The following is a 24,763-nucleotide window of genomic DNA, read 5'->3' as shown; positions in this document are numbered from 1 at the left end:
AACAAGAGGAGTTTTTACATAACCAATTTATTATTCACAGCACATTACATATAACATTTCATTGTTAAGTTTTTTTTTAACATAATGCAACCTTATAAAACAACTTCTTCAAATACATGTATTACCATTAAAGGCAGTCACAAATGAGAGATAACTCAAATTCATCACACTATGAATATGAGTGAACACATTAAACAATTAATGCTGGCAACACACAGCCAAAAGATCAGAGAAACAAAGAAAAGTAAAAAAGGTTTTTTTTTTGCAATGATCTGACAAACAAATATAACATAAGATAATAATGACAATAAATGAGGAATAAAAAACTGAAAACAGTCTCCAATTAGTTTTACATTATTCTATTAGTATTTTTTTTAAACCTGTTTTTGACATTGGAAGACATTTACAGCTTCAACAGCTTCAAAAGTTCAGACACAAGTCTTTTGCCTGTCTTCTATCAGCACTCGGTTTATGGTCTGGAACTCCAGCCTACCCCAGTTGAGCACATTCCCTGGAGTGTAGTTAAGATGCTCTGCATACTTCTGGATCTCATAGGGGTTGAGGGTATAGTCCCACATGTGGACATCAGACATCATGCCAACGAAAGACTGTGCAGCATCAAACCCTCCACCATGCGTATCCTGCTCCTGTAGAGATTGCATAGTGTTGACATAACAGCTATGTTGTACATTGCATTCATTTTAGTAGTGTGAATAGTTAGAATAGTTTGATATTTGGGGAAATATACTTATTCACTCTCCTGCCGACAGTTAGATGTGAAGATAACTGCCGATCTAATAAGACTGCCCTGAGTAAGTAGCTGGAGCAAGCAGTCGGTTAGCTCGACATATTTTAAAGACTTGAAATGAGGAAACATGACATGATTTTGTCCAAAGATAAATTTGGCTACAGTTTAATTTATCAATTTGGCAGATGTCTTTGTCAAAATAAATATATATACAAATGAATGCTTAATCTACATAAAAATTTGCTATAAAATTGTTGTTTACTGAGTTTGAGATGTGTGGTGGGCTAACTTTGGACTTAGCCAGGACAGCTGTTTTCATGTGTTTGTGCTAAGGTAAGCTAATAGACTGCTGATTTTAGCTACACATTTACAGTGACTGGTATTGATCTTCTTATCTAACTCTCTGCATAAAGGCTAATCTGTGCATTTCCCATAATGTCAAACTATTCCTTGTATGGATGGTGTGTAAAAACTGTACCTGTCCTAAAACAATTATAATGGGCCCGTTGATGTTGGATCCAGAGGAGACAAATTTCCTAATTGAGGGCTTTCCATCTAACCACAGTTGCACCACTCCAGATGTTGAGTCCCATGTTGAACAAACTGAGTGCCATGTGTTTATTTTGTAGTTGTTACCTACAAAAGTTACATGTTTATCTCTGACATAGAGACCAAACTCATCGCTTGGAGCGTTCTTGAAAATCAGGAAGTCATTGAAAGCAGAGGGTGTGGCCAAAGAGAAAAGGCTATGTGTTCTACGGAGGTCTGTGAAGGACCTGCAGGCATAACAAAGACATTGTTCATCATTCATTATGATTTTTATTGTGACAGATACAGCGGGTTGTTTCATTAATTTTGCACATTCAACCCTACCTGAGACAGACGGTTACGGCCCTCAAATTCTGTCTTGTTGTAGTCAGCCTCACATGAGCTGTGTTGGTTTGTTGTGGGAAGGTGAACATTTTACCTGTTAGGTCTTTTAAAAAAAATGAAGAAAATTCAAAATTAGAATGTGAAATTTAAATTATATAATAAATTCATCAAATAATAGCAAAAATAATAATTGAAGATGAAGTTTTATTAAAAGATTTTTTGAGAATAGATAAGCTGAAGTTAAAAATCAAATATTATGGACCCTGAAACATGTTTAATTTACTGTATACTTTGCTATCCATACAGAGCCACACCGCTCTAAACTGCGAAATACATTTACTCATAGCTGCTGTCTGCCCCACCATGTTTCTTACTAGAGATTTGCTGCTTCACATAGAAAATGAATTGACTGCTGTTGATGAATGCAAGTTGCAATCTGACCAAGTAATTGTCCTAATACATATTAATTACATATAATTTTGTAATAATATATGTTTTTCTCTATTGTTACTGTTATTATTGTTAATAATATTAAGCTTATTTGTTTCATCCTATTAAATTAAAGATTTTGCACATAACAAAGGATAATTGTTTAACTTTGTTGAATGAAGAATATATCTTTTACCTTGAGGAACAGCAGCACATACTGTCAGCATCGCCAGTAGAAGCAACAACGCCATCTGATAGAAAAACAAATAAACCCCATCCAAAAGGCAATTAATCACATGCATAGATGTTGCTAATAATTTCACTAATAGAGTGTAACAGACTGTAAATAAATCTGCAATCTAAGTTTGTCGGCTACAATATACAGTACAGGCAAAACAAGTCTGAAATGTTTGTATATAATGCACATAAATTTAAATTCTTCTATCTTAAATGTTTATAATGCGTTGCATCTTACCTTGAGTCCTGTGTTAGGATGTTGTGTGTAACAGTGTATGGGACTGTGGGTTTTATACTTACTTACTACTTCCTTATGGCAGTCATTGGTTCAATTTATGGCTTTAGGTTCCAGTAATACACAAATGTTCAAAGTTAAGTGAAGGCTATTAAAACTGTTTTTAAGGTATATTACACTTATAAAGATAAACTTCGAGTTGTTAAGTCACTCTAAAAATGAAAAACAAGTAAGATAAAAATCAGTTAACAACACAGTCACGTGTATGTGTAACATTTGTTTGTGTAGAGAGTCCAAACAGGATGATTTGTAATAACTTTTTATGATACTCTAACTTGCCTTTAAGGGTCCAGTGTGTAACATTTAGGAGGATCTGTTGCTGGAAATTGAATAACATTCATAACTATATTTTCATTAGTGTATAAACACCGGAAAATAAGAACTGTTTTTGTTACCTTAGACTGAGCCTTTTATATCTACGCAGCAGGTTGTCTGTTATGTTGAACCACCATTATTCTACAGTAGCCCAGAACAGTGAAATCTAACACTGACTCTAGAGAAGGCTGTTTGTGGGGTTTTTTGTGTCACCAGCTATAGTGTGTCCAGCCATCAAGGCTTTTGTCAAGAGCATACATAAACAGACACACTGTGAGTAAAAACAGTTGTTTATGGACCAAATCTCCTGAAGAATTCCCTCAGGATTGGTCTCTGAAAGGTGCACTTGTATGCTTAAATGGTGCCAAGAGAAATTTACAGTTTATTGTGAAATAGTAAGTCCATGTGTTATAGGAACAGCAGTAAGGAGTTATAAAAGAACTTCCTACGTTTAGGTTGTTTTTCTGGGAGGGGAAATATGTTTGCTCACGTTTTGAGCATCAGTCATATCACCAAGCGTAAACAAAAAAATCTAAATACCTGACCGGCGACAGAGGTTTGTCAAAATGTTTTTCTATTTACTAGAAAAGAAAAATACTAATACAACTTAAACAACTAGCAAAACAGTTTGCTTTAAACAACGAAACAAAAAGATGGCATGATTAATTTCACAGTGTTTCACAAGTTTCAAGTCACACCAGAGGTGAGGGAAAAGTGTGCTTCTGGGACCTGTTTCACCAATTTTGCAGCACTAGATAATTTCCTGCTCACTCGTTTTGACATGTTTCACTGGTCAAAAGTAAGACTATACTTCTAACCCAGAGCCCTGTAGGGCAAATGTATCAGTAATTTGTGACCGACAATCATTTGTGAAACATGATGTTGCCAAAATTTCTCATCTGAAAACTAACACATCACTTTTCTGAGATGCACCCCTGGTCAACCCAACAATGTGCTCAGTAAAATTGCCTGTTTAACTTTTTTACTCCATGGGTCTTTAGAGAGTCTGCCAGAATATGGACAGGCCTACATGACTATAGCAAAGTATATCCCTAAACAAAAATCTAAATGAATATGCACTGTGGGGGGCTGATAGTTGTTTCTAATGGATATTGTTTAATATGGATAAAATGTTTTGAATAAAATCCAAATTTTTCAAATATATAAGTATATATTTTATAATCTTTATGTATCAGAAATTGTGTCATGTGACATAAAATGTGTCTATAATGGAAGTGAGACCCCTCTTCTGTGGCTCTTCTTGAGATTTCTTCTATTTTTTCCCTGTTAAAAGGGTTTTACTCAAATCGGGGGTCTAAGGACAGAGGGTGTTGAATGCTGTACAGATTGTAAAGCCCCCTGAAGCCAATTGTAGTTTGTGATCTTGGACTATAAATAAAATTTGACTTGACTTAACTTGACTATAACTATTAGAACTAGTTTTAATTAAAGTTTGAAGGTTATCCCTGTGACATTATAGAGGCTAAGTACTGTATGTGCCAGTTTTAATCAGTTTAGCTAAATTATTGCTAAAGTTTTACAGAAGTGCTTTCACTTATGGCAGTCAAAGGCAATCCATTTCTGTGCACTAGTGAATAGTCAGAGGTAATGAAATTCAAGAGTTACGCTGAAGAGGAATTAACTAATAGGTAATTACAAGCTCATGTTGCTGAATTACATCAGGAACCTGCTAGCTTGACATAAGAGGCTCCTTTGAGTCTTCATGAGGGGGGCACCAAGGGGCAGTGCTTCATTCACTGAGCCCCTTTCCTTTTAAAAAGCGTGTCATTGTTTTCTAATGACTGTGCTAAATGGAAATCTATCATGAAGCTAGAATGTTGAATGTTGAATGAAAGCTAAAAGTCTGTCATCAGGGGTAGGTTAGTTTAAGTTAGATTTGAGAAAATGGCTGAGTAGCTTAACAGCAATAAGTTTGGAGCCAAGGGTTGACGATTATGTCCCTTTTGTGAAGTCATCTCTGTGTCACGGGCTAGCCCTCCTCCTAATGCCACATCCTTTGGATTTAGGAGTTTCCACATGTACTCCACGAGAAGAGATGTTTTCTGGCTGCCTCGTATCAGAGAAGGGACGTGCTGAGGTACTTGGTGAAAGCAGATGTTGCTTTCTGCAATTTGGATGCATTTCGGTCAATGTAAAACATGTTTTTTCTACACCTAAGTGATTTCTCCTTATGTTCTTAGTCAGATTATTTAGGAAAGCGAGAAGAATGCACTATTTTGGGGGATTTTTGTTCTTAAAATATTCTCTACTCTCCCACTCATATATGGGAGTGACAACAAAGTAGTGCAGTCCCATTGAGTGAAGATATTGTTTATTTCAAAAAACAAATAGAACAGTGCCAAGATGAGTACAATTGATAGAAAATCAAAACCCAGTTAAAGCGGCATTTATCATTTTTGCCCAGTAGGGGGCAGATGACCTTGAAAACAACCTTACAGATTGACAGCCCGAATTAATAATAATTATTGCCCCATACAGTCGTTATGACTAACATTAAAAAACAATCTAGACAGTAGGATTGGACCATGCAGAAAACCAAGACCATGTGGTAGGTCTACTACCTTGCCAACTGGGAATTTGTATCATGTTGTCATGGCATGTTTGACTGCCTGTCTGTGGCTGTTCAACAACACAGTAAACTTAATATTCACTCTATTTTTACTGCATGCATGCTGTACACACAACACATTGAGCCATTACAATGTATACATGTACATTGAGAGAGTCATGGGTCACCATAATCATTCCTCCTCTCCATACTGGCTGTGAAGTACCACCATAGAATGACTTTATTGAAAATTATGGTGTTAAAACAAACCTGATTTGGGTAACTCACTATTACCTTTAGCTGAACTTTGAACAGGAGGAGGACTATGGATTTTGTACCCCCTTTTCTACACCAGAGTCATGTTAGGGAGGAGTCATTTCATGGTATGGACAGGTAAAATGATCAGAGTGACCAAAATAACTCTATCATGTCATTACTGTATTAAAAAAAAATCAAAACCTATCCTAAATGATGATTTAACATAAATGGCTGTCATTGGTAACTTATATACATAAAAGCACAGAAAGTATGATTTTGTACTTCTAAAGTATATATGGTATTGTGTGAAATGTTTAGTTACAGATATGTAGTTTATCTTCTATCAGCACTCTGTCTACAATCTGGAACTCCAGCGCCCTCCAGTTGAGCACATTCCCTGGAGTGAACTGTAGATCATCCATGTAGTTGTGGATCTCACAGGGTGAAAGGATGTAGTCCCACATGTGGACATCAGACATCATGCCAACAAAAGACTGTTTAAGGTCAAACCCCGCACCATGTGCATCCTGCTCCTGTAGAGATTGCAGAGATTTGAGAAACTGTAAATAAAAGCTAAATTCAGCAGTATTTGTACTGAAATATATACACTAGAAACACACAATAAATCAAAACGTTAGCATATACAACATTTGTTGAACGAACTATGGTGTTTATTAATACAACTGTACCTGTCCTAATATAGTTATCATATTGGACGATCTGATGTTTGTTCCAGAGCTGATGAATTTCCTAATTGAAGGTTGTCCATCAAACCACAGCTGCACCAGTCCAGTCGTAGAGTCCCATGTGGTACAAACAGAGTGCCACATGTTCGGCTTGTAGTCCTGCCCTCGATATTCTGACTTTCTATCCAGGATATGTGGCTCCATTTCTTTATTTGTTTCATCCCAGAAAAGCAGAAAAGCATTGGTTTTAGAGGGTGTGGCCAAAGAGAAAAGGACGTGGTCTCTTTTGAGGTCTGTAAAGGATCTGTAGGAATTACAAACACATTATTGTCCAGGATACTTCTCACAGTCTGAGATACAATGGGCTCTTTCGTGCATTTTGCACATTCAGTTCTACCTGTGACAGACAGTTGCAGCAGCCAAATCCCGATTCGATATATTCATCCTCACATGAGCTCTGTTGGTTTCTTGTGGGAAGGTGAACATTTTACCTGACAGATCTGAAAAGAGGGATGGATTATTCATCAAGTTGAAGCTAAAAGTTACAAAAAATTAGGAACATACAGTGTGATATGAACCACTGGCTCTTGAATTTTGTTGGCTCACATGTAAGGATTTTTTTGTCCATGTGGCCACTCCATCATTCAAGATTTGGTAGAAAACTTCAATCTTTGAGGAAGGAAATTAATCTCATTTAAATAGAAAAGCTCTTAATGGTTTGTAAAAGCCTTTTTGATGCTATTCTCCATAATTCTTTGTCCAGCACAAGTTCGTATGTCGGTTAATTTTCCTTGGCAAACAGAATTAGTAGTTCCTGATTGAAAGTACAATGAGCAGCAGTTTTTGGCTGTGTCAAGACAAGCAATGCAAAGACTAGCAGAATTACAGGGGTCAGTGTGTAACATTTTGGAGGATGTTACATAAACTGACAAACCAAACACTGACTCTAAATAGGCCCCTTTGCAGAGTTTCACAGCCACCATAGTTCCTCCGGCAACCTCGCCAATAGATCCTGCACACTCGTCCTTCACAAATTCACAATTCATAAAACCTAACCTAAAACATAATATACCTTTCTCTTTGCATATGAGTACCAAAGGTTAATGTTAAAGTCTCTTATTACTTTGTAATTTTGCATTGGAAACATGTTAGCTGAAAATGAAGTATGTAAAAATGGGAAAGAACAAAAGTATTATGACAAACGCAATGTTATTGGTAAGACTTCTATTAATATTTTGCAAAAACTCAAAAATAAGTTTAAAAGTAAATGGTATTCCCTTTGTTAAATGAAGATTGTATTTACCTTGAGGACTTGCAGCACATGCTTTCAGCATCACCACCAGCAGCAAAAACTTCATCTAATAGACAAAAAGACACCATAAAAAATGCTCTTTAGTTGCTACTAATACACTATGTTAGGTTATTGTTATTTGCCTTGGGAAGCTACAATAAACAATACAGGTGGAATTTTAAAAAATGGTTAAATATACTACAGTCACTTTAAATTCCTACAGTTTTGCGTGTATAGATCTTACCTTGAGATCTGTGTCTGGATTTTGTGTGCAGTAGTGATTAGGACTGTGAGTTTTGTACTCACTGCTTCCCCATTTCTGTTCATGTATTACCTCCCTTTACTTCTTCTTCTTCTTCTTCTTCTTCCTCTTCTTTATTTTGTCTTTTGCTTCAGATTCCTTAAATTTAAAAAGTCCCCACCCTTCCAGCTTTCTGCTGAATCAACACAATTTACACTGAGGTCGTCTTCATGGTTCTGTATTGTAAATGAACAAGGCTGAAAGGAATTTCCCAACTCTCCATGAAGCTGAAGTGAAGCGGGCCTACATTTTACAATTATTTGCACTTTTGTTCAGAAAATTTGAATCATTAAATTAAAAAATAGGAAATATTTACAAAATATCTTATAGTTTTCACTGTATCTGAATTGAAATATATCTAAATAATGGTACCAACCCTTATATTGCTTAAAGAGTACAGTATTTTTTAAAGTAGTTTGTAAACAACTGTGTGTTGTGTTTTGAAATCATTAATCCTTGTATGCACATGCATCAGCTTGTAATCTGTACACAGAGGTTAAAGTTTGATCACTCGTGACTAACCTTATCAGTTATGATAGGTGTTATCATGTACACCTACCATATCTATTATGATAGGCTTTAGTCACCGCTTCAGTGCTTGTTTGGTGTTTTCCTAGCAAACCTGCTTGTGCCATGGTGGGTGGACCGAGGTTGTGTTTATTCAGATAAGGCAGCACAGTGCAATTTTGGTACTCGTTTTAGCGTGAAATTGCAGGTTGAAAGTTGTCATAAGTATGCTGTGTTGCATGTGTAACCACTCCTGTCAATGATGTCAGGGTGCTCTGAATATACCTTATAAAGTGAGAACTTCATCTACTGGTGGTAGGCAAAGCTCATTCTTCAGCACTATAGACCAAGAAAGACGTTCATATGTAAAACAGAAAAGAGAGGGATATGTAAAATATCACTTTACTGTGAAGAAAACTAAATGAAATTGCCATTGGATTATTATATAAATCTCACAGGATATGGGTATAATGAAGACCTGAGCACAAACCATATTTACAGAGCCTTCAATCTCTGCTATACAGCCTCGCCCTGCATTGGAAAAGTATGAAGTTAAAACAACCGAAGAGCTGCTAGAACAATAGCCAAGCATCAGGGAAAAGAAAACACTGAATTTATCAAAAAAGACACCTCATAAGTATGTATGATTGCTAAAATAACCTCTGATGCAATGATCCATGAAATAATCTGCTCAAACTTCATCCACATTGCTCATTTCACACAAACGTCATGCAGATTTTGCATTCACTATTGGGGTTAATTATATACTGTTTATTAGTTGTTATTGTTTTGCATTGAATATAATATGCAATATCCATGAAATATGTCACTTAGTCATGGGTCGCCAGTTTATCCAAGGATAGAAAGAGAAAGATTGGGAAACACAAGTTTAGATGATCCATGCAGCGCTGCATCTCACAGGGTTAATGGATGAAGTCCCACATGTGGACATCAGATATCATATCATATGATCTATGTAATACAATGCATCAATAAAACTGTACCTGGCCTGATTATAGTGGGTCCCCTATACCTAACTGAAGGTTTTCCATCAAACCAGTGCTGGCATTAAGAAGAAATGATCATGTATGCTGCCCTTTTACAGTGAGAGATAAAGTGAGGACTTTCATTCATTTTAAACAGTTGCAGCACTTAAATTCTGTTTTGATGTAATCTGATGTGTTGGTTTGTTGTGGGAAGGTGAACACATTTCATATAACAGATCTGAAAGTAAGTGAGAGCTAAATTTGAGATTTGATGTTCATGTGCATACATTATATAAAGAATGAATGAATTATACAGTGGGAACAAAAATCAAATAATTAGTGGAGATCATGTATCTAAAATACATGTATTGCTTTTAACATAAATTAGAATCTTTGCCTGCGAACTGAAGAAAAAAGTCAATTGCGGTAAGAATTTGTGGTGAAGGTCCTTTATGTCCTTGTGCAGAATTTCGGGAACATACAGCAACATATAAACTACTGATTCTTAAAGTCTGAATGGTATATATGTAAGGACTGCTCCCCATGTGGCAAACCCATCATTCATGATTTATGAAAAAAAGACTTTAAAGCTTTGAGGAAGCTTTCTAAAAAAACAGCCAACCACATTTCCCAGATACAGAGAGAATATTGTTGACAAAAACCTTTTTGATATCCCACTGAGCTTTTTAGTTTACTTATTATTTTATCCACTGCCTTTTTGTTTCATTAATAAGTATATCAGTTTCTTTTGTGAATAATTCATGATTGAAAAGGGAACGAGCATCATTGTTTTTGGCTGTGTTGAGTCAAGCAACTGTATGTCCTAAAACAAAACAAATACAGTTATACAATTAAGTCTGTTAATATATATGACAACAAAGAATTTGTTTCACCCTGTTAAACTACAAAAGTTGTTTTCATACCTCAGAATAAAGGTGAAAGCAAAAGGCTTCATGCTCCTATCGACTCGCAACTTTATTGTGATTTTTCATTTTAATATTCCTTAAATAAAGAATATATTTCTCACCTTGAGGAGTTGCAGCACATGCTGTCAGCATCACCAGGGCGAGAAAAAACTTCATCCAATTCAAAGAAGAAATGCAACCATAGAAACATTTCATCCAATACATTCAATATTTTTGTGTTGCAGCTAATACTTTCAATGCCAGGGTTCAATACACAGAAAGAGTAGGCAACAGTGGAAATGATTATGGGTATTATATACACTTAATGCTTCCTCATAACTCTCTGTCTTGTCTTTTTATCCCATAAATTCTGTTGATTCAAATGAATTTAGTATGCTCACATTGAAATTTTAAAATCGGGTTGGTGTGCTGTTAGGCACTGACAACAACCTAGAAAAATGTATATTATCACATCACATTTCATCAGTCATCATAATACAATATTACACTTTGTATAATATTTCTAAATATTGAATGGGCTATAACGTAATTGATATACGCATGAGAGATGACAGAAAATGACAGGAATTGCACTAAAGGCTTTCCTGCTACTGAGAGTGACAAATCTAAACAGAATCTCATTTGTAAAATATAGATCTATAGAAAAAAGATAATAAAGGTAGAAGACTGAGTTTTACATTTAGCAAAACATTAGGCCAATCCAGGACATTTGAAAACTGACTGACTAGATTCTGTATCACCAAAGCGTCACTACATCCTTCTGTAAGGCTGGTGATAGCTGTCTGGCTGGAGGGCCTATTTTGGCTTTACAGCTTTACTCTTCTGTTGAGGCACTTCGGGGTGTTTTTTTATTAGTTAAAGGGTGGATGATTTCCAAATAGTTAAATTTTCAAAAATAACTCATCAAACAACCCTTTTCAGGTATGTCTTATGTCACCTCCACCATTGCACTTGTGTTGTTTTCTTGTTGTCTCACATCAATGCATACTTCAAAGTGCTCCCCATGTGTGACATTTCTGACCCTTCAGTCTCTTCCAACGCAAACCGTAACATGCCAAACTAAAAGATATAACACTGTACAATACAATGCAGAGAGAGTATTTATTTATATGCCTTTCCAATTTATAGCAGCAGATTCTCTGTTGAGACATTTCCTTAAAGGTTCTATATGTAACTTTCAGAAAATCGTTGTTAATAATGAAACCACTGGCTGTTAGGTAAGCTGCATTCAGCATCCTGTTGCTCGCATGTTGCACACAACAGTCCGCAAGTGTGAGCAAATAACATTGGCAGTGACCAAAAGTGACATAGACTATGAGAGACTGAATGCTGAAATGAACACTGAATGATTAGAAAATAAATTACAATCACATTTAGAATAATGTTCCTATCTCATGTTCCTAAGTTTTATTTGGACCACTGGTTCCAGTTAACTAGCTGGCCATTTGTAAATCATAAATCTCATTAGTTGGTGAAAGAGCCTAATCTTGCAAGCTAGCCAAATAACATATCCACTCAGAGAGCATTTTGTTAGTGATAATGTTAGCAAACAAACTGAGATTAGCAAGTCAGCTGCAACCCAGTTGATGTTGAAAGCCATTGTGCAAGTAACCTTCAAATGGCAAGCCCCTTCATTTAGCCGGCCAGAACAGGCTGCTATCCACTCAAGACAGCATTTTGCTATGTTAGCAAGCTACTAATTAAGCTGAAACCACAATATCACAATATATTTGCAGTAATGTCTCCAGATGAGTGTGTTTGTGTATGTGTGTACCCTCTGATCTGAAGGCATTAATGCATGTGACAACATACTGCACTTGTGCGTGCCTGCTTGCCAATGTTTATAGATTAATGCTTGATCATATGTCACTAACTACCATCAGTTATCTAAGTTCTACGCTTTCTTCACTCCCTTCACAATCTACTAAAATGACTAGCAGCACAACATCAAGGGTCTATCTGTACTGTCACAACCAAATATCCTCTCTGCAAATGACTTCAGTGATAGAGTCTCTACGCTCCCCTCTCCACTGATGTGATGAGATCCAGTAGTGACTGGGGAGAAGCCTGCAGCTCAGAGCGAATGTTTCCTGGAGAATGGAATAAGATCAGCTGGAGGGATGAACCCTGGAGAGGGATCAGACTGAAACGACTAGACAGAGCACACTCAGCTCAGTGGGAAAAAACTCTCTGAGTTTGACTGAGCTTCCAGACAGGAAGATATATGTAGCTTAAATGGAAGAAATAGTGACAAGACAGTACTGTTCAGTCACACTTGAGTTTATTCTGAAGAGCATTTCATGGTTGTTACACTTGACACATACAAATACTAATGAGGAAAAACAAAATAAAAAAGCAGTGAGAAATGTTTTTATAGAAATAGAAAATTAAATTAAGGAAACGCAACAAACACAAGCTGCCTGTAGATGAAGATTGATAAGAAACTCAAAGGTATAAAAATCAGAGTTGGACAAACTGTAGCTGTTGAGGTTAAGGGAAATACAAGGACGCTCATCTCATAGTTAGTGTTAGGATTACTGAATGTGCTGTACCATCAGTATACTGCAATTATTCAACTCTAGTGGGAAAAAATACATGACCTTACAAAGGTAAAGTAATGTTAACTTGCAGTATGACTGCTTTCATATGTTGGTGTCTATGATTCTCTGTGTAGGTCCAAGGTATTTGTATAACTGATGAAAACCTACACTGTGCAATTATATGACATAATACGTTTACAAAATGGAACAATTACTGCATGGTTACATAAAGGTTGACCAACTTGACTTTGTTGACAATAGAGATCAGAACAGTAGGTGTATTGTACACTCTTGGATCAATGACATCCAAAACAATGAGTCAGGTTACCTAATGCAATAGCTCTGGTAATGCCAGTCACTGCGGTGTCTTTGTATCTGCGTTTTCTGTTTGTTTTGTTTTTTCTGTGTCTGTGATTATGATAGTTCTATGTTAGCAATGATTTCTTGCTGTCACCCTCTGGATCAGTCCTCTCCCAGCCCCGTCGAATGCGGGTGAGGCTGCGGTCCACACAGGGCAAGAGGATCACCAGCTTGAGTGCCATCACCACAGAAGGCACCACCAGACAAAGCATGTAGCCTGGAGGAGTGTACCATTTGTAGTAAGAGGGTCGAAGAAACTTGTCCCAGCCATAAAGGTAGGTGTGAAAGGTACAGAAGAACAATGTCAGGTATCCTAATTTGGACTGGAAGAGAGAAAAACAAGTTAGGACACATACTTTTACACTCACTGTGCACATTCACAAATTCATATACACTTGCAATGATAAACACAGAGCTAATCACTGTGTAAAAGGCTCAGTAAGCCAGAATGTGATAGATTGACCTTTACAGAGACTACACATGTGCACACACTCCAACACACTCATCTACTTTATGTGCACAAAAGAGATAAATCAACTAATGTAGATAGAGGACGTGCATACACATACACACTTGTAAATGTACAGGCACATGGATCCATTCTATACACATGAACAAAACCTAAAGACTGTGGCTAATATATGCCCCCCAAATTACATTTGATGAATAACTTAACATTTAAAGCGCTGCTCTAATTTGGGCTGGAGTAAAGGGGAGGGGTGTGGAATGAGAAAACGAGCTTGACATGACCCAGTTACATTTATGAATGAGTTTGCTCCCTGTGGTGAGGCCGATTTCATTTTCAATTGGTCAAAGTGGGTAAAAAAGGTAAACAATTGTGTCTACCCAAGTAAAAACAATCACAGTGGAAAATTATCAGGGGAAGGATGGAAATATCACTATAACACATTTCAAACAGATTACTTTCAACAGGAAGTTGGAAACAGCTATCTGGCCCACGCAACTGTTTTCCATCTGGCTGAAGCACAGAAACGTCCTCATCAGTCATAGCTTGAATCTTGGCTAATGGACATGATGTGAAGATCGTAGCAAATACTTTTTCTGCCAGTATCCACATCCCTTAAAGGTCCAGTAGCTTCTGTAAATTTCCACACTAACTGAACCTCAGCAGCCTAGAGCATAAACAGGTGCAATACTGTAGTGGCAGTACACCGAACATTTCATAATGCACTTTAAAATAGCTCCAGCAGGCATATTGTAAGTCGATACCAACTGAGCCTATTTAATATTGAGAGCATGTATTTCTGTGTTAACTGAATCATCAATCTGGGTGTCATTTGCAGCTTTTCAAGGCCACAGTGTAGAGGTGAGATAATCAGTTGTCCCAAATTAAATTTCCCAATTAGCTTGTTTGTATTCATTTTATCAGAAGTTGGCTCCTGACATATCATAGAAATGTCTCTAAAAAGACTGGTAATGTGCTTGTCTGCCATTCAGTTTCTTTTTTTTTTTGTGGGATAGGAGCGCCAAATCTGTTGGCTACAAAACGTGTGAAGCCTGTGCTACCTTTCATTTTGTTAAAGTGAGTGTAACGTTTAAATGCAAATCTAAGTTGAGGGCATACACATATACACACGTACCATCGAGATTCTACAAAATATTGAGCTAAAAGGCAATAACTACACAATCTGTTATTTAATCCTTCCTGTAAACACACACACACACACACACACACACACACACACACAGGCACAAACACCAATATGTGCATAAGGGAACAGATTGCTTGGGAGACCACAGGGCCAGCACCACTGGAAATTCCACTGTCACATTCCTCCAGTTGTGACCGCCAGTAAACAGCATGTAGGAAGCAGGGATTCAGCCAAATTTTGATGGGCTGCTCAGCATCCTGCACAGCTAAAGTAGAGTTATGTATTCTGTGTCCATAATGTGTCACTGTGAATGTGCAGACGCGCTGACACTCACACATTCAAACATCCATATACCCACATATCACTATGACTCAGACACACATGCCAGTATCCACCTGTATGAAGCTGAACTCTCTCCAGCTGAGAGCATTGCTGACGGAGGGGAGAGAGCTTATTCCCAACAGGAGATACAGGCCAAATCCCAGAATCCCCATAGCGTAGTACGAGTCAACACGCCAGGCCATGGTGGTGTCAAACACTGACGTTTGGTTCTCCTTGATCTTAAAGTGACAGTAAACATGACAGTATTATCATTTTCTGTACTGATGGAAACAGAATTATCCAAAATCATCTGAATTTATGGTTGTCATTTTTTAATGACACGTCGAATTTATCAGACACACTTCTTTTCAAGCTGTGGGTCTGTCTTACCTTTGAGATGGTACTTTCCGCAATCCTGAATCTCACATAATATCTGGGGACGACAATAGGGACAAAATATCATCAGGAAAATTCAGATAGGTGTTCACGCTTTTACATAACTAAGATATTAATCACCACAACAAATAATAACTCCCAGTGTTTGGTAATTTACTTTCATCTTTTGTAGAGCCTATCAATTCAAAGCTCTTGTGGGCAGTTGGTTTAAATTGTCTTTCTTTGTGCTACAATTAATCTCTGCAATTAACAGAAAGTTTTCCTTCTCACATTTTTACTGCTTTGCTTTTTTGTTTTACCAGTATCTGTTTTCTAACACAGTATGTGTTAGTACACAACCACAATTCATTCAAACCTGAGCTTCACACCTCGGTGTTTAGTGCTTCTTAAAAAACATGCACTTATGCTCTTCACGCTGCTGCTACCACTGCTACTGCTATCTACAGTGTCCCTGAGAGCTCAAAACATTGCAATTTAAGAAAACATCTCTTGATACACATGTAAAGTGAGAAAACACAAGCAAATACAAAAATGAGGTATTTCTAAGAAACTGAAACATCACATCTGTTTTTCAACACTAACTGAAGGTTGGATTTATTGCAGGGCTGTTTTTAGACTGCATTAGTCGTAGGCAGGTGTTCCTGATAAACTGGCAACTGAGCAGTTTTGATTCCTTCATTTGAAGAGTATGAGGATGGGTGCACCTGTTAGATACCTTATGGGGATGATGAGAGTGTAGAGCACATGTAGAGAAGCAAAGCCAAGTGCTAGCAGTCCCAGCTGCTTCCTGCACAGCATCCAGCGATCCAACCAGTCGGGGAAACGCCTGAAACAAACATATTTTGACTTGATGCAATATTTAATATATATTGGAAAACATACACCCCTGTGCATGCACTGAATCTCAGGTGTGTCCTGTTTTAATTTCTGACTTGTATTTGGTTCCTCTGTACAGCTGAAGGAAGGCCGCTACGACACCAGGCAGGTAACACAGAGACAACATGATGAGAGACACAATGGGAAACACCTGAAACACGGGGGATAAACAAAGAAGTGGTTTCTGTGAGGATAACATGCACCAGATTCATGTTAAATGATAGAACACATCTGACAACTAAAAGGAACAAATGCTAACAGTCTTTACCTTGTTGGCAAGGGACACCATGATTCTGAAGGAGATGTCCTTGTCCTGTTCAACATATGTGTAGACAACATCTCTAATGAGCAGATAGAAGAAGAAGAAGGCGGTGAGGCCAAAGGCCAGGCGTAGTGGCAGCCTCCACTCTGGGAACAGCTGCAGGGGGAAGTCCTCCAGCTCTCTGGCTGCTGACAGAGTCCCTCTGTCCAGAACATTGAAGCCCAGTTTGGTCGCCGTCTCAACTACTTGCTGCTTTGCCTCAGCACTGTTTCCACACAGGTACACCTGGAGCATGAAAACATCCATAGTCTTTAAAGTACTCAAAATCCCTAGAAATTGAGTATATGTCTTAATTATTTTATATTTATGCATGTATGTTTATGTATTTGCGTAAATAAATGATGAAAGGATGGTTCTGACTCCAGAGGATTGAACATAAAAGTACCAGGAGATGCTGTGGCATCCTCTATTAAAAACTATATTTAGTTGAAGAAAACGAGTAAAAAGCAACAACAATGCTCAGTCAACAACTATATGAGGGTGCTCCAAATACACCAACACACCCCAATACATAAACATATGCCCCCCCTACCCCCCAACACATACACACATTCCTGTGTGGTTTTTATTGTCCTCTGGGATTTCACAACCAGATCAAAATGAAACAGAAAAACCCACATATGCTACAGCTTTGCAGTACAGAGCGAGAGAGCAAAGATGTGATGGGAGGCTTAGATCTAAGAGAGACTGTGGAGTTAATTGATTCAAGGATACATCAGAGATGGCATTCATAGCAAAGACATAAGGCTGAGTCCTTAGATTTGGCTTCTTTTACTTGGATTTGGTTTGATCAAAACTTCAAAATGAGTTAATAATATAATTTGGACTGAAATGCCTCTCTGTAAAAGACTATTATTTTTAACTTGTTGGTCAACACCCCACTGTATGAACACATCAGAGAATTGTTAAATGTTTGTAGTTCTGCAGTGAAAGAGGAATTTCACGAGCAGTACTGAATAGTTTAACTCCAAAATGTCACCATGAGAAAAGAAAGATGCATTTCTAAATAACACTAGATGAAAAACCAATTTGGTACTTTTAAAATTTTAACAACTGTCAAATACACTTTGCCAACCAAAATAATAAAGATTAACAGAACATCACAAACAGACCATTCAGTACCTGTCTACTGGCATCTGAGGGTCCATTCTGCAGGGACCAGGCAGACAAGGTGTTAAAAGCTTTCACCACATGAGCTCCAGGGATCAGCCTGGACAACAAACAAAACTCTGTTTTGTTTCATGGTCAAACCACATGGTCCATGAGATCTCCTAACATTTTAAGTAATTACGTTATTGTCTGATTTCCTCTTACCTCTGCAGATACTCAGCATTGGCCTCTGGGTATACATTCTTCTTGAGGTTGTTGCTGACATCCACCAGCACCTTCCAATCAATGAAATTATTGGAGTGGATAAAAAGTTAGAAATGAAACAACTCCTATGTTACGCATCAGGCATCAGACTGTGCAACAAGGTACCTTCCCCTTCAGTTGAGTCACAAGTGTCTCCAGGAAGTCATAGTTTTCTCTGTGAACACAAAGAAAGATCACACCGGCTGACTGGGCTGCTGCCTCATGGCTCATCACCTGCACAACACACAATCAGAATCAGAATCAGAATCAGAAGTACTTTAATAATCCCAGGGGGAAATTACTTTTGTTACAACTCCAAATCTACATACATCATATATACATACAACATATAATATATTAAGAACATATATATATATATATATATATATAAACACAAAATGTAAAATGTACAGTTTTGAAATGTGCAAAAAGTGCAGAAATGGTTGTCCGTGTTTGAGGTCAGATTACAGAGAGAGGGTGTCTGAAACAAACAAACACAGAAATATTGTCGTGCATGGCCATTACAACACACTAACTAATAGCTGGCTCAGTGTGGTCATTGATAGTTCACTAGTTAAGCACATATTGCACAAAAGATGAAAAAACGCAGCAGAAGGTAGCACACAAACTAAACGCAGCAACACACAGCGCACACACATTATCAGTGACCTTGTTAAGCTCGGTCAACTTTCAAAGCATGATAATAACTGTTTCTTTTTTCTACTACGCACTTTGGCTTTTATTTAGAAATTCTTAAGGGACCGCAATACATCTGTCTGCTTTCTGTTTTTATGGCCCTAAATCGTGAAACACCCTCCCCTTAGAGCTAAGATGAGCAAATTTCTTTGGAATTTTTGAAAATAAATTGAAGACCCGTCTTTTTAAATTGTCTTTCATTTTAGGGTTAACTTTGCTGGTATCGTTATTAATATTCTATTGTACTGTGATCAAACTGTTTTTGTATGCTTTTGCCAATGTTTTTACTGTTTATTTTCATCTGATCTTGTTTTGTTAAACACTGCAAATTATTAATATTATTATTAATATTACGACACTTATTTGAGTTGGTTCAGGACCATCATGCAACACACTTTCTGAAGTATCAGCTGTCAAAAACAACAACAACAATCATCATAAAAAAGCCAAGAAAGAAAAGTTTGAAAAGATGTCATGCAACATGTTGTACCTGAGCTCCCTGGGGTAAGGGGCCGCAGCTGTGAGGTCTGCGGCTGCCGTACACCACCCTGTAGCCAGTCTGGAGCAGACGCTGGCCCAGAGAGCGGCCAAAGTCCCCAGTCCCAAAGATACACAGCAGCTCCTGCTCAGGGGCAGCTGTCATGCCCAGAGGACACAGCGACACGCTCTCTGGCTTCACCTCCTTTGACATGCTGCTCAGTCTGTCAGCTGACACGGCTTCAGTCTGACAAAAACAGTGAAGATATCTCCTGTGAACAAAACACTGCACCAGGTTTTCTGTCAAAGCGTGACAGCTGTACTGAAATATGACCGACTAATGTGTCCAGATTCAAGGAAGATGTTACAAAATAATAGTCTTCAAAGTAACAGCTCTTTTGGGTGCTTCTAGAAAAAAGTCTCTGCAAATCAACTGCCTGCCCCATAAGCCCATGTATCTGTTCGTCTAACTCATTTGCTCTCTCCACTGACAGATTTTTCAGTCTTGAGTCAAGTTTTGTATCATCCCATCCCCCTCCCATGGCTCAAAGTGAAGCCTGTTGAAACTGGGAAAGTCCATGGCAAAAGGTGGGATGTTTTCTTTGTACAAACTATGTGTCTATCTGTGTTTGTGCCAAGCTAGGAAATATGATGGCAAAATATCAAGTTCAGCCTTTTTCTCGGAAGCAAAATTATGCAACACTGGAAAACAACACTTAACTCATTACAGTCTGCCAAAAATAGTGAGGTTTTTCTGGTTTTACCAAATCACTGCTCTGTCTGCACTAAACACACACAGAGGAAGGCAGTAAGTGAAAGTCCCAGTTGATGACATGAAGGAAACATCTAAATCTAAAAGCCACAATTAGCTCTCTCTGTCTGCCACACTGAATGTAGGATCATTATAACAGGTTTAGGTATTTACACAGAATACGATCAAAGCGGTGAAAACAAAATGAAATCTGAAACCAGCTCCCTTGATTAAGCGAAAGGTAAAACTTTGACTGTTCAGACAAGAACGGGATTAGCTGATAGTTTACTCATCACAACTCAACAGTACTGGGCTTTCTGCAAACACACTATCTGCACCAAGTCTAGGTCACAGTATGCAAACACACTGTGCTGGAATGCGCCCAACCCCAATCTCTCTTCCCCTGTGTAATCTCCATTATTTGACCATAACATTCACATGCCCTACCAAGTGCTTAATTACTTTGACATGTGGACAAAACAAATAATACACATTTTTTATTAGCAGTAGGTAATTTTCCGTGCAATTGGAGTAAAAGAACCCAATCCTTATAATCAGTCACTGATATGGTGGTCAATAGAGGCACTCGCTGATTCATGCACACAGGCAAACCCACCAATTACAGTCTAATCTGCACTCTTGTGTTGCCCCTATGAGTAATTAATGTTCTTAGCCTCATAACCGAAGTTGGCCTCTGTGTGCAGCCCTTCTTATTTTCCCAGAGGTCCAGAATAGCTCCAGTGTTCAGGGTTGAGGTGAACCACAGGCCTAGTGACCTGTCCTACTGTGTAATTACTCCCTCTGCTCTGCTGCTTCGCTAACTGACCAGTGTGTGTGTGTCTACACGTGACACAAATATAATGGTATCTTACTAGCGTAGACACACACACACACACACACACACACACACGATAATAAATAAATGAGTCGCTGATCTGGTTTCTTGTGCAGTAATTAGCCTGGGACCTTAACACCAATTAATCTGCTGTTTGGTAAACAATTACTTGCTTGCTCTTCCTCCTACTAGATCCTACAGCAGCCTAAAGTAAAGTGATGTTAAATGGAGGGTTAGGGGTCAGGCTTCATAAACAAAGAAAAATCATGTTTTTGTTTTTTTTGCAGTACTAGAGCAAGCAAACAAAAAATATGGCTGATATAAAAGATGTAGTTTTAATGTAAATCTGGCAGGTCAGCGCTATGTATGCGCTGTGGTTTTATTTTTTCCATGTTGAATGGTCAGTCATAACTGACCCAGAGTTTCTTGCCCCCTGAAGCCGAACTCAAAAACCAACCAATAACAACCAGGCACTAAAGAACAGAGCTTGACCTCAGTGAGCACAAGAGCTGCAGTCAAGTACTCGTGAGCTACACACCAAACAATCAAGCCTCGAACAGTGTGGGTGGTTTTCTGATGATCAAAACAAAACTAAAAGGAAGCAGCAATCACATATCAAATTTCAAGTCTGGAAAAAGGCACTCTCAGGCAAGGGTGATGATTGGACCGTCCAGTATTCCCAGGCTACAGCCATTACCGTGATTGGCTTTACACTGCGGAATATCTGATTGTCTAAGCAAAACGCAGGGTGCATTAGAGCCACAAGTCTATGCTAATGAATTCTGGTGCATGAAATGAGGATCACTGATACAGTAACATCCTGCTTTCGAGATCATTATACTATATAATCAAAATGATTGATTTTTTGAATGTAATGGGTTGTGCTTGGTAAAGTGTAGGGTTCAGTACTATTTTTAAAGCAGCTTAAAGCAGCTCTAATAAATTTATAATTGTGACCATGGTGGAATTTAGACCTTCGAGAGCTAAGGGAGGAAGGAGAAGATTTTCAACAGTGATGGGGTTATCAGAGTAGATGCTCCCCAGGTAATGGATTATCAGATACATGAATAACTGTAGCAATTATTCAGTGGAATGCATGGTCAGGGGGATAAATTATTAATAATCTACAGTGGAAAGATTTGTTGCAGAGTGTGACTTCATGTCAAAAGAAAGAGGGAGATGGTATAGAGAGAGGGTGGGTGTGTTAGAAGTCCTGCTAGATAATGGTTTCACAGTACTGCAGGGGTTTGGTGGGCAGAGGCAGTTGGATCTGAGGTGCGACCAAGTCAAGAAGCTGCTGTGCCGCAGGGCAAAAAGGGTGAGCTAGAAAGATCCTGGTCTGAGGCCAATGTTTGGTACAGTGACTTTTTCCCTCTTCTCGCTTCACCTCCTCTACACCACACATCTGAATTTTGTGTTTTCCCTGAGGCTCAGAGTGTCCTCATATGAGCCCCCTTAGCTATCTGTTTGAGGTTATATTTTGGGTTCACAGGCCAAGACCTGACACAACCAGAAAGGCCACATATAAAAACATATTTTCTTACGGCAGAAATATGAGAAGGCCCGGTTAAAAAACAACCCACATACTTTCATCACTTTCTCAGAAAATGGCTATGTTGTCAAAAGCCTTTTTTTTTTTTTTTAGAGCTTTTAAATGAATAACAGAAGAAAATAAAGTCCAGCTGGCTGGCTTGGCAGCAGATGATATCCTTAGTGAAACTTATCTTGGCTTTGGACAGAACAGTGTTGCAAGTTGTGCCTCTCTCTCTCTCTCTCTCTCTCTCTCTCTCTCTCTCTCTCTCTCTTTCTCGGTCTATCATTGTGATCGTTGTAGAGATTTACAGTGAAATCTCCCTACTGACCCCTACTGCACTGGTGCTCAATGAGTGGCCTGTAAAGTTAATGGGTCAGATCCAATCTTTCCTTGTAACACACTTCACTCCACATGCACACACACACACACACACACACACACACACACACACACACGCACGCACATGCACTACCTCACTTTCTCCCGTCTCTTTCTGTCTCTTACAATTCAGAGCAGCATCAGGACATGGTTTCAGCTTTATAGGGACTCTCACAGTGGTTATAAAACCTGACTGAATTGGTGAGCAGCAGTTCTGTGCTAACAATGATGTATGCGATATTAGAGGGACACTGAAGAGACTATATGGGGTCCACCTGTGTGTACACAGTTGACATTGTCCATTTTGTCCCCAAAAACTAAAATGATGGAGGTATTATAAATAGATCCCTAAAGCTCCTACACGCACATAGTCTACCCACACATGTGTTTTCACTTATGTTTCTTGATCAGACCTAGTCTCAAGACTGTGTGGGTGTGTGACAGTAGGCTTGACTGACATCTCCCTCAGTCTCTGGTTTGTTTTGTTGCAACTGATGTTGGATCAGCCAAAACAGTGGATTTGGTCAGATGAAAAGAATCAGCAAACCATCTAAATGACTCTTCATTGGAGTCCATAAACAGGCAAGGACACTGTTTTGGAGTTTTTGTGCTGTCGGTTTATGGAGAACAGGCCAATGGTAATCATCACATCCTACGTGGTAGAAAGGAGTAAGTGGTTTTTAATATAACGACCAATCCAAATAAAACATATTTTATCTCTAGGACAATCACAAATGACTTTTAAGCACTGTACTGTGGGGCCACAAATTGTTGTATCTTGGGAAAATAGCATTAGAAAAAAACCTAATAGTGTCACTTGTTCCTTTCACAATTTCTGTTCTGTTAAGTGAAGTTCAGATGAGTCAGGTAATGGCATCATATTTATAAATGTATACAGATACCGCCAGTAATTAACTCCAAATAATTGTGGGATTTCAAATGCATCCACTTCATCTGCAACAAAGAACACTAATGCTGCCTCTGCCATTGCAAGTCGAGACAAGCCTACTCCGAGCTGTTCGACCACGCTTTTTGATACCACCCCCATCTGCCACCAACTACTCTCAGGCAAGCAGCAACTCATCTCAAATAAGCCTATTAAAGGCATCTGTGTGGTTATACATGGGCTTTCAACAAAAACTAGGGGGAAGAAACCTACACTCCACTAGTAGTTAACTCAAAATTAAAAAAGCCCTGCATTTTTCTTCCCATCATAATCAGAATCAGAATCAGAAATACTTTAATAATCCCCGGGGGGAAATTACTTTAATTATTATGAGCGACAGGATCCTGTTATGCGATCCAGTGATTTTACATTAAGAGATTTCTGTATTTCTTTTTTATTATCTGGTTTAAAGTGGATGGGACTCACATGGAAATTGTGATGTTACTTCTGTGTAGCAATCAGGATTTTTCAACATTTAGCAACAGGGGTGGCAGTGTTCGGCTTGTTTGGTCATTGTCAGTTATAATTGATCAAGCCATATGCACGCACGCACACGCACGCACACACACACACACACACACACACACACACACACACACACACACACACACACACACACACACACACACACACAGTCACTATTTAGTTTTAGATTAGATAGATTAGATTAGTTGAGTTTTTGAATGTAAAACTCTTAATGTACGTTTTTCTTTTTTTTTACTTTGATCGTTGCTTATTTAGTCATAAATATTTAATGTAATGGTGAAATACTAGGATTTTAGGCCATGTGTTCAGCGGGTTTAAAGCTTACAATTTAAATTATTATTCTGCAGGTCGTCTCCTATCATCTCTCTCTCCCTGTCTATCTTCATCTGTCCTACCAAATAAAGGCATAATGTCCAAAAAATATCTCATCTTATCAAATCCAAAGGAGCCAAATATCA

At 38.2% G+C, this 24,763-nt stretch overlaps 3 protein-coding genes across 3 annotated transcripts; all 3 read right to left on the bottom strand.

Annotated features, from left to right (window-relative positions):
• Positions 1–8: 8 nt before the first annotated feature.
• On the bottom strand, positions 9–2,579 carry LOC127366690 (C-reactive protein). The gene is made up of 5 exons (XM_051405865.1): positions 2,526–2,579; positions 2,247–2,301; positions 1,622–1,724; positions 1,227–1,524; positions 9–647 (listed from the first exon to the last, which is right to left on the bottom strand). The coding sequence occupies exons 2-5, from the start codon at positions 2,299–2,301 to the stop codon at positions 429–431; spliced, it is 675 nt and encodes a 224-aa protein (XP_051261825.1). The 5' UTR covers positions 2,526–2,579; the 3' UTR covers positions 9–428.
• A 2,633-nt stretch (positions 2,580–5,212) lies between these two features.
• LOC127366689 (C-reactive protein) lies at positions 5,213–8,059 on the bottom strand. The gene is made up of 5 exons (XM_051405864.1): positions 7,946–8,059; positions 7,714–7,768; positions 6,808–6,910; positions 6,414–6,714; positions 5,213–6,257 (listed from the first exon to the last, which is right to left on the bottom strand). The coding sequence occupies exons 2-5, from the start codon at positions 7,766–7,768 to the stop codon at positions 6,039–6,041; spliced, it is 678 nt and encodes a 225-aa protein (XP_051261824.1). The 5' UTR covers positions 7,946–8,059; the 3' UTR covers positions 5,213–6,038.
• Positions 8,060–12,685: 4,626 nt separating this feature from the next.
• On the bottom strand, positions 12,686–19,960 carry LOC127366687 (metalloreductase STEAP4). The gene is made up of 10 exons (XM_051405860.1): positions 19,389–19,960; positions 18,329–18,436; positions 18,164–18,234; positions 17,972–18,059; positions 16,796–17,074; positions 16,584–16,678; positions 16,367–16,477; positions 15,646–15,688; positions 15,330–15,494; positions 12,686–13,644 (listed from the first exon to the last, which is right to left on the bottom strand). Exons 1-10 carry the CDS (start codon positions 19,587–19,589, stop codon positions 13,387–13,389), a joined length of 1,419 nt encoding a protein of 472 aa, XP_051261820.1. The 5' UTR covers positions 19,590–19,960; the 3' UTR covers positions 12,686–13,386.
• Between the last annotated feature and the right edge of the window lie 4,803 nt (positions 19,961–24,763).

This window comes from Dicentrarchus labrax, unplaced genomic scaffold (genome assembly GCF_905237075.1).
Source record: "Dicentrarchus labrax unplaced genomic scaffold, dlabrax2021, whole genome shotgun sequence".
In the NCBI taxonomy this organism is placed as follows: domain Eukaryota; kingdom Metazoa; phylum Chordata; class Actinopteri; family Moronidae; genus Dicentrarchus; species Dicentrarchus labrax.
Note: the sequence above shows the minus strand (reverse complement) of the source record. Positions and strands in the feature narration are given on the sequence as shown.